Genomic DNA, 14,894 nt, shown 5'->3' on the forward strand with positions numbered 1-14,894 from the left:
TTAGCCAACATCCCCCTCCTGTAAAACCAAGTCTTCGACAGCCCACTGTCATTCAACATCCCCCGCCTGCACTTCTCCAGTCTTCTTCCGAATTCTCCTAACAGCCTCCTCCTCTCCCCCATCATGACCAGAACCTCTTCATTTTTATTTTCTGTCCACTTCACCTTTTTCATTCCCCTATATGTCCACAACTCACAAGCCTCCTATTTGTGCTAGTATTATTATTATTATTAAACAACCCGAATACGGTTAAAGTTGAACATTCCGTAGATTAGTTTCTTACGCGGCAACTAAATTGTTACAATCAAGAGAGATTAGGGGAGAAATTTTTGGTAGTTCCCATATCCTCGCTAATATCAGCACCAGAAAATCGTGTCAGCCATCTGAACAAAATATATTTTATTTAAAAGCATTTATTAACTACTTAATATATTAATGCATGGAATGCAATAGCATAAATTCATTCAAGACGCTGAAGAATTTCTCCTTAAGCTGTTATATGCCTATTACCAAACATATTCTTTATATCCCGTCGTGGTCACGCCTCTCAGATTAACTCAAGCTTTTACGGCAAGTTGTTGGATTGTACCTTAAAAGCCCCAGAGAGCACAAAAGGCAAGAGCCAAGCTTCGAACGACCAAATAAGTATCTCAGTTTCAGTCGAATTGGGGCAGGCGTGGCTTTGACCCGACACTTGAGCCACTATCTACGATGCCAGTATGTAAAGTTGAGCCAGGAGTCGCAATTCCTTCGCTTAGCCCCAAGCGTCTTTATAATTAACACGCAGGGTGAACTGGGACCGATTCCCTTTGCTGGTTGGACAACGGTTTCCCGGAATGTTTCGGTGCCTAGATTTTGACTTAAGCCCTCAATGCCCAATTTTAACTGCAATATACTCGTATGCCGGAGGTACCCGAGAATTTTCATGTGCCAGGATCTATAGTCAGCAGCCGAAAGGCATTCGATAGGCAATCATTCTGCCCATTAAAAGACGAACCTCATCATCTCGAATTGGAGTTTCAATAACAAACTGTTGGATTCCAGATCCATGAGAAAAACAGCAAAGTATTACATCATATCTTACCTCTGCCAAATTACCCACATATCCCATATAATGGCGGAAATGGCCAACAACTGCCAGCCGCATCCCCTAATTACTTCTACAAACTACAATATTTCAATGAGATAGTTAAATGGAAATATCATTTCCCATGACGTAGCGAGTGTTTGGGACTCATCGAAGAAGAATTTCATCTTGGAATTGAAAAAAATACAAAAATCTGCCTGCTTCGTTAAGAATCGTTATGAACAAAGAGAGTATGTCTGGAGACACTGGAAGTAGGAAGATGACATACACGACAAAATATCTTAGAAACAAACAAATAATTCGAGTTTGACGCAGACGGAATACAGTGTCGCGTAACAATTGTAGGTAAGGCCTCTATAAGTAGATATTTTTCCACATGAAGAATCATTTTTCTCTGGCAATATCAAGACCAAAACAGACGGAAACATAACTTAAGGCAATTGAGCTTCCCGAATGACATTAACAACCAATAACTCTGATGCCTATGACCTAAAATCCCTGCTACGTTCCCTCGAGTAGGTTTACAGAGAACGTAAGATGCAGAAGTGTAGTATTACCTCTTCGTTACTCGGAGGTAGACTCAGTTCCCTGGATCTTCCCAAAGATCTTACACTCCCTCCCATCATTTCTGTCTGGTGCGTAGACTCACTCTGGTTGTTCAAGCCTTCATGCAACACTTAAAAGTACATTCTTCTCTGTCCTGTATATGCTATTCCATTATATTCTATATTCTCTTGCTTTTATATTCTTCTTGGAACAATTCTCCACGAATCCAGTAAATTTACTTTCAGCTTTATGTAATTCCATCACTCATGGGTCCCAAACATACCTTCCGAATGTTTTTTTTGCATTTGGTCTGAATAATATGAAATGTTAATCATTCCCTTTTTCATCTGAACTGTGTAATTTATGCCATTAACGACGAGCATTGATGTTTCGGTTTAATTCTAGCATGTAACCTTACCATAAACATGATAATCATAAATGAAGGAAAAGCTACATAAAAGGAGATTTTTTCCCGAGTTGAAAGGCTCTTACGACCGTGAAGGTGTCTTAAGAACAAACATCTAAGCCCATTTTTGCTGTGAAGGTGAAGCTATTGCCTTGCTTTGCCTTTCGTGGTTCATTACGCACTGTTACGTGAGCAATTACCTGGAATGTTACGCGGTTGTACTCTTGGGTGGTGTGGGATGAGAAGCAAAATCAGCCGTTGATGAGCTCATTCACGGTCGATTGCAAAAGTAGTTGCGCACTTGGTAAACGTGAGTTGGGAAATAGTTAAAGGTTAATCATCTCCTCGCACTCGATGCAAACGCACGCCCTATTTATATACGTTTAGCTCGCCGTTTATAGTTAACATCAGTGGCAATGTTTACCTAGTGAAGTATGAAGATTTCCCTGAAGTAGAATACGTCTTCAAAAGTGGAATCAACAGCACAGATCATATGGCTCGAAACCGTTTGCTTCGCAGCAGCCCTCCCAGCACTACTCAACGAATTGTCATTTCTTCATTCCTTGGTGACCTGATGCCTTATTCCACTTAATTATCGTAATTCAGCCTTAACCCTAATAGGCATTTTCTCACTGAAATATCTATTGCTTCTTCTATTAAATACTCTAATTTCCTTTAACATCTTCGACTTAGCGTGACTCTATTACAATTTAGTTTTTACAATTTAGCTAAGCGATTATTGTTTTATCCCTACCATTTCTCTCCTTCTTCGTCCAACGCAGAAGATTCTACTGTTTTCGCAAACTTTATTGCAATAAAACACGAACGTTCGAAGTGAGGCATTTTCTAGTATATGTACGAGTCAACCGTATTCCTTCCTTCAATTATTGATACTTACATAGCAATTCTGTTCCTTTATTCTGAGGTTTTGCGCTACTATTCGCTTATTCACACGGGGTAAGACTTCCTTCTTCCACGCAAATAGAGAAGCACGAGTCCGCAAAAAATCCACATGCTCATCCATCCTTTTTCATTCTTCAGTAAACGACCTTTTCACTTTTTATTTACGCCTATATTCCTTGATGAACGTGTTGAAGATCAAGGGTATATCACCAATTTTCTCGTTTATTTATAGTAGGCTGATCTTCCGATATCTCATCTCATCATTACCGTATGATCATTGAAGTGTGTGTATACCCCTCCTCCTCAATCGCCTTCGTTCACTCATTTCACACATCAACAATTGGAACATTGGGGAAGAAAATTTTGCGTCGGTACCAGTACCTATGGTATAAATAATAGGTAGAAATACCTTGGGAATTATTTCTAGGCAGTCGTACCTCGGTGCAGGTACCTTGATTAGAATCCTAAGTTATTTCTTAGTACCGATCTACGCACCCGTACTAACTCCTCTTAAAAAAACATATATATGTATGTATATATATATATATATATATATATATATATATATATATATATATATGTGTGTGTGTGTGTGTGTGTGTGTTTTTATATACATATATTTTTATATGTTTACACATATATATGTTTTTATACATATATATGTTTATATATATATATATATATACACACACACACACATATACATGGAAAGAGAGAGTGGCAGAATTACAGGAGTACCGGTGATTGTTCATTCGAATGGATAAGGGGGTAATTCGCCTATATAAAATGAAGTGCATTGTATGCATGACAAAAGGTAGATAGTGTTTTTAGAGAGGCAATTAGCGTGGGAATGAGGTGAGGGGGCAATAAGAGGATGTGGGGAGAGGGGAGCAGATCTGATTAGCAGACATGTTTTACATGTCATAATTGTCCAAAAGTCAAGTCCTATATACCTCAAGTCCCCTTTGTCCACCCGAATGAACAATCACGGGTACTCCTTTAATTCTGCCTCACTCTCTTCTCTTCCTATCCCTACACGCGAATTCCCACAACCTTTCCTTCGACCAGTGTTTCTCCCTATCCATCCGAGAATCCCTACCCAATTCAGCCACCAATATAGAGGTGAGAACTCGTGAATCCGCGTATATACTAGCTTTCCGATCTTTTAAAATTCCCAACCTTTACCGCCATCTTTAATTTCCTTCCCAGCATATCCTGCTCGTCCCTCTGCCCAAACTCACATTCCCCCGTCCGAGACCTTCCAGTCTGACCTGTAGAAGGCCTCAGAGGAGGCCGAATGCTCAAACTTTTTAAAATGCGAATGCTCTCTTACGTGTTTTCTATTTTATTTGTGTGTTCTATTGTGCCATCCAAATGTTATTTGCTCTCGTGAGTGCTTCTACATCATCTATATATATATATATATATATATATATATATATATATATATATATATATATATATATATATAGCAAATCAGTAATTTTTCCCATGCTAAGGGTACTGTCCAAACGAATATGGCACATAATTAAAATGGGAGAGTTGAAAAATCTTGAGGTCATGTTTGTTGGTATATATTGATAAAATAAGAATTTAAAGTGCTTTTAGAATAAAACAATTGCTGCGTAAGATCGGCACTGGTACGTTCCTTGACCGAGAAACTAGTTACCGGAACGTCAGTGCTAGTATACAGGGTTCGTCCGGAAAATAAGTGTACTGAGCTCAGGAAAAAAAATTTATTACACTTTTACATATCTTAAGCTAATATTCCTCAAAATAGGACCCTTGTGAGTCGATACACTTGTTCCAGCGGCGTTCCCATTCCTGGAACGCTCCCGCGAAGGCATCATCGGGAACCTCTCGAAGACACGTCGTCACGGCCTCTTTGACGGCGTCCAAAGTCCCGTATCGCGTTCCTTTCAAACTCCTCTTTATCTTCGGGAACAGAAAGAAGTCCGGTGGTGCCAAGTCCGGGCTGTAGGGCGGGTGCGGCAGCGTTGCCACGCCGTGCTTGGCCAAGAAGGCGCACACGACAAGCGCGGTGTGAGACGGCGCATTGTCGTGATGCAGCCGCCAGATGCCAGATCTGTAATTGCTCCCTAATAATCTTGTGCACTATTGTTTTTGGCACATTACACTGCTCTGCTATCATCCAAACACTAAGACGACGATCAGAGTTCAGTACATCGCGAACTTTTCGCACATTTTCGTCGGTGAGTGTCGTTGATGGGCGTCCAGGCCGTGATTCGTCGTCGACCTCTTCTCTGCCCTCCACGAACATCTTGTGCCACCGAAAGATCATGTTTCTGGACATGGCTGACTCCCCGTAAGCCTGGTTAATCATACCGACAGTTTCGGTAGACGATTTCCCAAGCTTTACCGCAAATTTGATGGAATAACGCTGCTCCAAAAACTTCGGCATCGCGTTCCGTGACGTGGGTCGAGCGTGGAGGTTCGCGTTAACAGAGCTCCTCACTACACCACAGCTCAGAGCCGACTGCCTTTTTCAGCGTCGCTTGCCAACATACCCCCCTCCAATCGCAGCCCGTCAGAGCGGTGCTGGGCGCGCCTGGAGCGGCGGGAAAAAATCAGTACACTTATTTTCCGGACGATCCCTGTAAGGTGAGGAATATTAGGTAACTATAACCAGGTATTAGCAAATTCAACAACAATCTGGTGCCTATGGCAAGAAACTCTGTATTTCTCGGTATCTAGGAGCCGGCTCTGATACCGGTGGCAACCCATAATCGTATTTCATCGCGCGATAACTTTCCATTACGTGGCCACAAATGACTCGTTCCTCAATTCAAATCCATAGCATCTCAACAGACCAAAAACCCCCTCCTTCAAGTACCATTTTCTACCGGTACGTGAATATGTATATGTGTGCTTTGTCTTTTAGCCCCGTACCCCTGAGTAGTTCTCGCTACCTGCATTCACTCTCAATTTCCCATTCATTTAGGGCGTTCAGGTTTTGTGCTTTTGTCGTCACGGCTGTCGTTAGTTTTATGAACAACTCTGCACCAAGGCAATTGGAAGTACGCCTCACCCTAAAAGTTCTCAGTTCACACTACATGTTATTTTCACAGAACATATTCCAGAACTTGCGTAGTTATGGGTTTTCTGCATAAAATTTTGTTGACATCATGCATAATAACATATTTTTCTCGAAAAAAGGCGGCAACGAATTCATTTTCACTTCATGTTTTCTGAATTCCTTCGAATTCAAAAGGTGATCCGCGGTCCACCAATCATTAAGGAGTGCCGCTCTAAGGGATCAAAGACATAAAAACTCTTTATCAACACGATAAAGGGGAAGAATTATTATTATTCCAGAGAACACTTCCTGAAGAATATTAACATTAATCACCGAGTTCTCTCTGCTTTTTAACTAAAACAATACGCGATAATAAGCAAAAACAGGTTTTTAAATAGACATTGCACGTGCTCCAATTAAAATTTCATCGACTGATACATTCCTTATCTCTACATTTTTTTTATTTTTAGGCAAATCATAATAATTGGTCGTTTACGGGAATGGAAGATAGGAGAAAAAAAGAGCGAGTTAAACCAACGGCGAAGGAAGGAAATTTGGTAGATATGATACTGTGATATTTCCATGGTTCAAGACACTTGAACATTATAAGTAATTAAGTTTATCCACGCCTAGACTTCTGTGTCATTTTATCAACTCATGCATCAAGCTCCAGCTTAGAAATTTATGAAAATCGGGTAAAATAGTTATACTGCTGTGACTGCGACTGATATATGCCAGTGGGTTTCCTGCACTGGTTTGCAAACCTAACTTAGGAATGAATGATGAGTCATCGACTAAGTGCATCGTTTCCAATTCTACCGAAAAACCAAAGTATCAATGCTGGTATACACCATCATTGACTATTCGTCATCAATATCCCCACGAATATTGTCAGGCAGTACGCCACAGGGGGAAATTCAGGATAATGTAAAGGTGTTCTTTATTGAATAACAGATATATTATTTTATGAGTTATGTATGTTAATGCATGACCTTTTATGCGATATTTAGAGTTATTTTTACTTGGAACAAATAAAACTTTTCAGGCACAATCAATTGTTTTGACTGCACAAAAATCATCTTTTTAAGTCCCGCAAACAAAAATAGTACGGAGACTGTGAGCTATACACAGAACTTGAAAGTTTACTCATACATTGAATATTCAATAAAATTTTTAGCTTTAGTCATGATCCAAAAAAGGTTAACGCCCCTAAAAATAATTCAATAATTCGGAATGTGCTATCACTTGATATCATTTCGGCCTCTAGTTATGTATTCTCCCTTGTGTTCATGATGCTCATAGAAAATGTACATTAACACGATCCCAATTTCTTTCTTTTCAGCGGACTACATAAAAGTGTGCAAGAAAAGCGATCCGAAGTCCAACCAATGCATTCTCAACTCAATTCAGGAGCTGAGACCAAAGCTTCTGAAGGGTGAGTCTCCAGAGTGATGGATCACAATCACTGCCCTCGAAAATTTAAACTCCTTCAGTTAATATTTCATGCAACACGTGTAAAGAGAATTGACATGTTAGCGATACAGACATTTTTTTAATATCTTAATGATGACATTACTGCCAGTATACATGGGAAGGCCCAGAAGTACCCGGCCTGACCTAGAGATGGCGGTAGTTGTTTGAAAAATATCACCGTATTAGAACATACGCAATCTATAAAAGCGTATGTTTCAAGTTTGAAGACGCTACGTTGCTTGGCGTTTGTTTGGCAGCCATCAATAATATACGTTTTCAGTGAAGTTGTGAAAATGGAGAAAACTGGTCATTGTTATGTGATACAATACTTTTACTTGAAAGACCTCAGCCCCACCACTATAAAAACTGAACTGGATTCTACTCTGGGTGAGTCTGCTCCTTCGTTGACAACAGTAAAATATTGGGTAGAAGAGTTTAAACGAGGTCGTGCGAGCTGTCAAGACGTGCATCGCATTGGTCGACCAAATGAGGTGATGACTCCAGAAACGGTGGAGAAAATCCACAAAGTAATACTGGATGACCATTAACTGAAAGTGCGCGAACTAGCAGACCTATGTCTAGGCATTTCAAAAAGTGCCGTTCATCGCATATTACCTGAACATTTGGACATGAGAAAGCTGTGTGCAAGATGGGTGCCACGTTTGGACACACTCGAGCAAAACCAGAGTCGTGAAGATGTTTTAATTGAGTGTTTAGTAAAGTTTCACAGCAGCAAAGCAGAATGTTTGCGCCATTTCATAACCATGGATGAAACATTGGTCCATTACTTTACACCCGAGACAATAGAACAATCAAAACAATGGATTCAAAAGGGAGAACCGGCTCCAAAGAAGGCGAAGACCGTTCCATCTGCAGACAAGGCCATGGCGTCGGTTTTTTGGGATGCGCATAGGATAATTTTTATTGACCATCTTGAAAAAGGAAAAACTATCAACGGCGAGTATTATGCGAACTTATTGCAATGTTTTAGTGAAGAAATCAAGCAAAAGCGCCCGCATTTGGCTGAGAAGAAAGTGTTGTATCATCAAGACAATGCACCGCCTCACAAATCCGTTATTGCAATGGCCAAAATTCATGAATTAAAGTTTGAATTGCTCGTAAGTGGACTCATCTCTTCTGCGACATTTGCGATTCAGCCGACGTCTTAAGGGCATCTCTTGGAATGGAAGCAATATAGTATAGTGGCAGTTAAAGCCGATTGACGAATCAGAACCATGACGAGATGAACTTGCTGCGCTACTCTAAAAGGTCTACATTGAAATAAAATCCAGTTCATAACATGTAACTCAAATAAAAATTTAGATCTAAAACAGCATTTATCTTTTCTCTTGAAATTCTTGAACTGAAGGCAGTGCAAAACATTAATCGCATATGCATCAAAATATGAAGTGTTCACCGCATTTCACAGGAGCTGGAACCTTGAAAACATGTTGCTAGTTATTTCCGTTACTATGAATGTAGATTAACGATTTGGTTGGGGCGACACAGGAGAGGCCTGGCACTCTTCATTTAGACGTTGGAACCTCGTCTATTAAGATCAAGATGCACGCAGTTGAAATTAGATGAAAATATATTCCATGAGCATGAAAATAGAGTTTTAATATTACAATTTTACAAAACTTATTTTCATATATTTCAATGCTATCTGTTCACGTTTCTTGAGGATGAAAACGTGCAAGTGATATTACCAACTGTTATCAAATAATGTAATTCAATCGGCATATGCAGCTCCAAATAAGCTTAAATAGCACCACATAAAGTAGCCGAGAGTGGTGATTACGGATTTGCGAACAAAACCGAAATGATTTTACTGATCAAGAGAACAAGGAAACAGCGTTCTCATAACTCTTCGTCTTTGATTAACTTGGTGTTGTTCCATCGTTGGTCAATCGTATGTAATTATGTTGTTTTTCGCATGATATGAATAACGGTAATGGTATCTTCATTTTTTTTAAATGAATCCGAATGAAATTACGCAACATAAAATGAAGGAACGAATATCTGGGCAACCTCGAACACGATAGAGTAAATGGAAGCCGGGGGGAGGGAGGGATGTGGGGAGGGGGAGGGAGGGGAGACTGGGGGGGGGGCAAATCAAAGGGGGGAAGTGAATGGAAGAAGAGAGAGGACGGCGATAAATGTTGCTTTCGCCGAGCGTGCACGGACGAAAGAGGCTGTGCACAGACGCGAGCTTCGTGTAAACAAAAACTCCTATTTACGCTGCGGAGAAACCCTCGGGGGATGATGGCTCGGCGCCTGAAAGAAAATGAAACCCTCTTAAACAACAAGATCGCACTCCACAACGAAATGGGCTTTCAAATGGAACACACAAGGAGATGATCTGCGATATTTTGATGGATTTGCGGAAGTGAAAATTCTTAGCTCTCATTGAGACATTTGTCATTAGCCCCCCGCTGACTTTCTCCGTCTACAGCGGGCCTCCTTCAACCGTTGTCCCTTGGCGGTAATGAGATAGGATGCACAGACTAGACGATAGAATGGTTTCAGTTACTCAATCATCTTTTGATGGGAAAAATGAATGGTACCTGCTACCAAAATGGCGGCAATTGCCATTTCTTTTATTCATTTTAACAAGAACAACAAAATAAGTATATTAAAATTTCACTCAATGACGAACGGAAAGCCAATTATTTTCCAAGCTGTACATACATTCTCTTTAATCTTATGTGGAGAAAATTCCACTCTCCGAGAACCCTACTACGCGTCATCCGAAGCTTCCGTCCTTGTAATTGAACAATCAATCAAGGGAATAGGTTAAGAGTAAAAGTGAAACTAAAAGTGGATTCAATTCAGGTAGCTCGATCTCCTTGGATTCCATTTACAACTCAGAAATTCAAATTAGAAAACGCGTTATTTTCCTGCAAGGCGAATGATGAATATTTCTAAGTTTTTAATAGCTCGTTTAAGACTATTATTCAATTAGTACTGTCTAATTGCCGATATTATACAGCTCATAGTATGCGCTCCTAAGGTATAAGCGATGCATTTAAAAAAATTGCATTTTACAAAGAAGACAAGAGTATGGGCCATTTATGAATTGAGAGTATAAATCTACCTTAGATTATGTTGACAAACAAAAGGTTAACGCTTTTAAATTTGTGTCTCTCGTAAAAGGATTACCAAAATTTGAATAAACTAACAGTGGATTTGTGCCCGGAGAAATTCAATTCCTCTAGATGAAAAATTTCACGACTAAAAGAGCTGCCGCATCAACTTGGCAACGTTATTTCTTCCCTAATCAGTTTGTGCAGTTCCAACGATAGAAAGGTGAAATCATCAAGTCCGTGAAGTCTATTAAGACCATCATTTTGGTCACCTTATTTTCGAATGTGCGTATGCACAAAATGAAATTATTTAGCACACATTACCTTTTAGGGGAAATGACACCATTAAATTACCATCAGGGGAATCCGTAATCTTACATGAAGTATTTAACTGATGCAATGCATCAACGCCACCCGAAATTCAGCTTGTATGATACGTTTTGGTGCTGAATTAATAAGAGCTAGATAAACTTAATTATCATCAAGTCACACAGAATTATCTTAGTTTTTTTCATGCAACTGAGCCGCTAAAAAACAGGTTAAAGGACATCTAACATTTTTCCACGCCTAAATATTAATGGAACCCAAATCCAACACTAGATTGTATGAAAAAGGGTGATTTCGCTCTAGAAACACAGGAATAACAATATATGCATCATCAAAATTATGTAATAAAGAAGAGAAGTCGTATGATCCGAAGGGGAACAATAACAGAGCCTAAAAAACAGCTTGATAGTAAAATGCTAGAGCAATTAAATTTAATGTAGTGCTCTATCCATATAAGAAAGAGTAATACTATTACTTATCATTGATTAGGATTTGTATTCAAATACAGCTAAACTCAAGACTACCTTGCCTCATTAAATATCGCGATGATAACTTTCCCTAGTCACCTATCTTATACTAATCAAGCATCCTAAGTCTGTAGCTTCAATCTTTCTCATCTTGTAAATATGATCCAGCTGACCGCAATCTGTTGGCCTATGTTTCATCATATTCGGAGAAAGCAGGTCTCACATTTAAGTAAAATATCAAGCCTAAACTTGAACCCTAGATCCGCGAGTATTCCCACACTAATTATTCGAACTTTTTCGTCTCCCAGATGAGTTTTTTAACAAAATGTTTCCAACACTCTGGAGGCAGTGTACTCGACAGATGAGGTCGTGGACAAGAAGCGTCATACTCGGATGAATGTGAGGACCTTGAGGAAAATGGCCTGAATATTATACCAAGTCTTGCGAAGGTGCCGTGACTTGGCGGGCGGCTGCCTCCAATTACTCGGAGGAGAAGGCCAGCAGCCCCCAATTACATGAGAGTAATTGGTGATTCCAGTGGTCGGTCACTGCTGTACCTCTCATCTCAAAGCAGGCGCCGTTGAAAAATACTTACGTGGCAGCAGTACAACGATGTGGAAGGTTACGGAAATCCGCCACACTAGTATTTCGAGGTGCGGCCAAAAAGTGCACCAAATCTTCACTTTTATTGATTTAAATGAATACTTCGAAGTTCCTCGTATTAAGAAGTACTTCGAACAGCGGGTGAAGGGAGAAGCTTACGAAGGAAACCTACAAGAAGGAGAGGGAAAACAATCGGACCTGTCCAGATTTTCGCTGAGGAATATAAATGAAGGAATCACAAAGGAGAAGAATATCAGGAGGAGGCCACGGATGACTTACGAGTAGAAGGTGCTCGAAGACTTTAGCGCACAGGACTGTGCAGAAATGAAAATGTTAGCAGTCGACATATATCTTAAAGGCATGCTACAAACCATTCCTCCGAATGTTACCACACGATGCGGAAAATAAAAACACCCATTTGTCTTCCCATCATATTTATCCATTTTTCATTCAATTTCCGGTTGGCTTGTCTAAATAGTTCCCGAATGTGTTTCCCTGAAGAGAGGTCACAGGTGAATGTCAACAGAGTGGAAGCGCATTGCATCTTTGGTAAAACACGGAATACGAGGTTCCTCAGGCAATGGAACCTTTGCAGATGGCCTTCGATCAGTTCCAATTGTATCCAGAATCAATAACTGCAGCACTCAATCTTTCGCCCTTAAAAAACACTTGGTATGTGAATCTGATTGGAATAAAATAATAATGTAAAAAATAAACATGTACGTTATTAATCCATCATTAAATTTCACAAGCAAGAGACTGCTAAGGTGAAAGAAACATATACGAGGAAAACGTGGGAAAGCTAATCAAAAATTAGGATTTCTTAGAAAACTATTGGGGAAATGTGATTAAAATGATTAGAGAAATGTTACCTTTCGCTATTTGGGCACCATTCAGAACATGCTACCGCGCAGTAAATGACATCCTCCAGAAGTTGGATGGATTACCAAATTAGATCGCGGGCAGCACAGCACGTTGTAACACGTTTTTATGGCAAACTGAGTAGAGTATTAAAACTATTAGAGGCTAGGTTGGGAATCAGTCAAGTATTGAAGATTAACAAACTGAGTAGCTTCAGGCGTGATGAGGTGGAAGTCGAACATAATTAATAACTGATCGAAGCACTTTTCCTCTTGATGAAATTTTTATTTTACGACCGGGTTTCGATGTATTACATCATCATCAGGATGATGACCACCTGATGATGATGTAATACATCGAAACCCGGTCGTAAAATAAAAATTTCATCAAGAGGAAAAGTGCTTCGATCAGTTATTCATTGAAGATAAAAAAAGATAAAATCTATCGCGCACATTTGAAGGATGTCTCTTTAGTGATGATGCTGAAAATGCATAATTAGCCCCACTGTGCTATCGTAGGAGAGATCATGTCAATTAAATTCGAAATATTAAGAGTAGAACAAGATATAAGATGTCATTTTTCCCACGAACGATAAGGGATCAGAATAGCATCGTCCCACCCCTCTAGGCGGGGAAAGTATTTCGTTTAAAAAGTAGTCTGGCGTATAATCACCCTCTGCCACACACCCTAGCGGTGGCTTACAGGGTACTATGTACTTTGAAAAATAAGAGAGGTATCCAAATTATTGAGTATAATTAGTCATGTGCTTAAAATTACTTCCCCGCCAACGCTTGCCCTAGTGGAAAGTTAGATACTGCTACGTAGATCCCTATTTGTCCCTACTTAACCATCAAGCTTCTTATTTCCCTTTCGCCATGTTTCCAATCCTCCACCCAAAATGAAAAAAATTGACCCAACTTAATTTTTAGGATTATACACTTTATAATTCAGCGAAATATCACAATAGTACTAAAATGAATATCCGAAAAATATGTATTCCAAATTATCTCCAATCCATTTTGATTCAGTTCTGAGGAGAGACTAAATAGGACGGTTAACGAGGATTTGCGCCGCTCGGTAAGCTCAAATTAAAAATAGCTCGTCAAAAGGATATTACCTTCGGCTCATAATTGTAAACTTTGTTAGACACGGTGTCACTTGTAGATTGTCCCGTTTTGCACCAATCGTCATTCACCCGTTCTTTCACGCATTGAAAATTCAAAAGAAAATGGAGATCATCAAAGTATTTTTAAAACTCGCATCCGAAATTTTTCCAAAATATTTAAATTCTATTTCATACAGAACGCGTTTGAAGGATTTTTTGGAATATAAAATAATGTGATCCAATAAATTAGTTCCTGGGATTTCAATTTTATTTGACAAAGTAGCGAGCACTTATTTTCTTTACATACATAGAAATGGCGTTGACTGATATCAAGATGGCTCCACGCGAATTGACTTTTAACCATGACATTCCCTGAAGACTACAGGAGTAAAATCTGAAGACAAAAGATACGACCTCAACCGATATTGAAAAAACATCGAACTTTCGATGGAGCAGAGCGGAGTGCAACATCGCGGGCCGACCGCTGGGAACACCATGACGTGACGCAATAGTGTAGTGATCAGGTATTGGGCCAATGCAACACGGAATCGTGATCGGCATATACGCACGTTGAAATGGACCCGATGAATATTGTAAGGAATGCGTATTGGCGAACATGACTCAAAACAAAAACTTATGCAATCTCTCTCTCTCCATAATTTCAATCACCACTTCATCCAGTATACTAAATGCTCGAGTAAACCGCAACGTGGCCCTTGGAGTGAATTCATTCATACATTTTCTCGACGTAACTCTCTCTTGAAGTACCATGGAACTATTTCAATCCAGCATCCATTTTCCGCTCCGTCCACTGGCACGTGGGCAAAGAAAAACAGCAAGGGTAAATACGAATAACTACCGTAATACGGATGCGATCCAAGCCCTCCGATCGCTGAAGGTCAGTGATTCGAAAGCCGTTGCGTTTATCGGACAGGTGGCGGCGTCCCTTGTCGCCTCGCGATACGCTAACATGAGCTCCTTTGTCAAACTTAC

At 39.9% G+C, this 14,894-nt stretch overlaps 1 protein-coding gene across 1 annotated transcript in view; it reads left to right on the forward strand.

The window, feature by feature from the left end:
• The window catches only part of LOC139701069 (protein takeout-like), a 62,475-nt gene that overhangs the window by 25,736 nt on the left and 21,845 nt on the right, over positions 1-14,894 (forward strand). The window contains exon 3 of the mRNA XM_071599644.1: positions 7,322-7,414. Coding sequence (XP_071455745.1) covers positions 7,322-7,414 — 93 coding nt within the window. The remainder of the gene's footprint in view (positions 1-7,321; positions 7,415-14,894) is intronic.

Source organism: Hetaerina americana, unplaced genomic scaffold, assembly GCF_022747635.1.
Source record: "Hetaerina americana unplaced genomic scaffold, ioHetAmer1.1.p SCAF_11, whole genome shotgun sequence".
Taxonomy (NCBI): Eukaryota; Metazoa; Arthropoda; class Insecta; order Odonata; family Calopterygidae; genus Hetaerina; species Hetaerina americana.